The 314-nt window shown below is 39.8% G+C and overlaps 1 protein-coding gene across 1 annotated transcript in view; it reads right to left on the minus strand.

The window, feature by feature from the left end:
- LOC119586071 (gamma-glutamyl hydrolase-like) overlaps positions 1-314 on the minus strand; it is a 9,028-nt gene that overhangs the window by 7,664 nt on the left and 1,050 nt on the right. Inside the window, exon 2 of the mRNA XM_037934771.1 lies at positions 5-131. Within this exon, the coding sequence (XP_037790699.1) occupies positions 5-131 (127 nt within the window). The remainder of the gene's footprint in view (positions 1-4; positions 132-314) is intronic.

The raw sequence follows: 314 nt of genomic DNA on the forward strand, positions 1-314 counted from the left end.
TCACAGAATCGGAACGACTCGGGCTCCAGCACTCTCGAAATGCTTCACATAAGACGCAGCAATGTAGGATGTGTAGTTCTTATCCTCTAAACCTTCAAGGATGCTGTCCGGAGGATGCTGAGATAGGATGCCTGGGAGATTTTTGTACGGTAGGAGAGAAAGGAATGGTAACCATATAGTATTTTACTGATAGCGGTTATAAATTAACTTTTCGGAATAGTATAAATGTCTGATTTCTTCTCCATTTGATAAGCGATAATAAAAAAGTAGATAAGCAAGTAGACGAGAGAAAATTACAAAGTGCACACGTACTG

This window comes from Penaeus monodon, chromosome 20 (assembly GCF_015228065.2).
Source record: "Penaeus monodon isolate SGIC_2016 chromosome 20, NSTDA_Pmon_1, whole genome shotgun sequence".
Classification (NCBI taxonomy): domain Eukaryota; kingdom Metazoa; phylum Arthropoda; class Malacostraca; order Decapoda; family Penaeidae; genus Penaeus; species Penaeus monodon.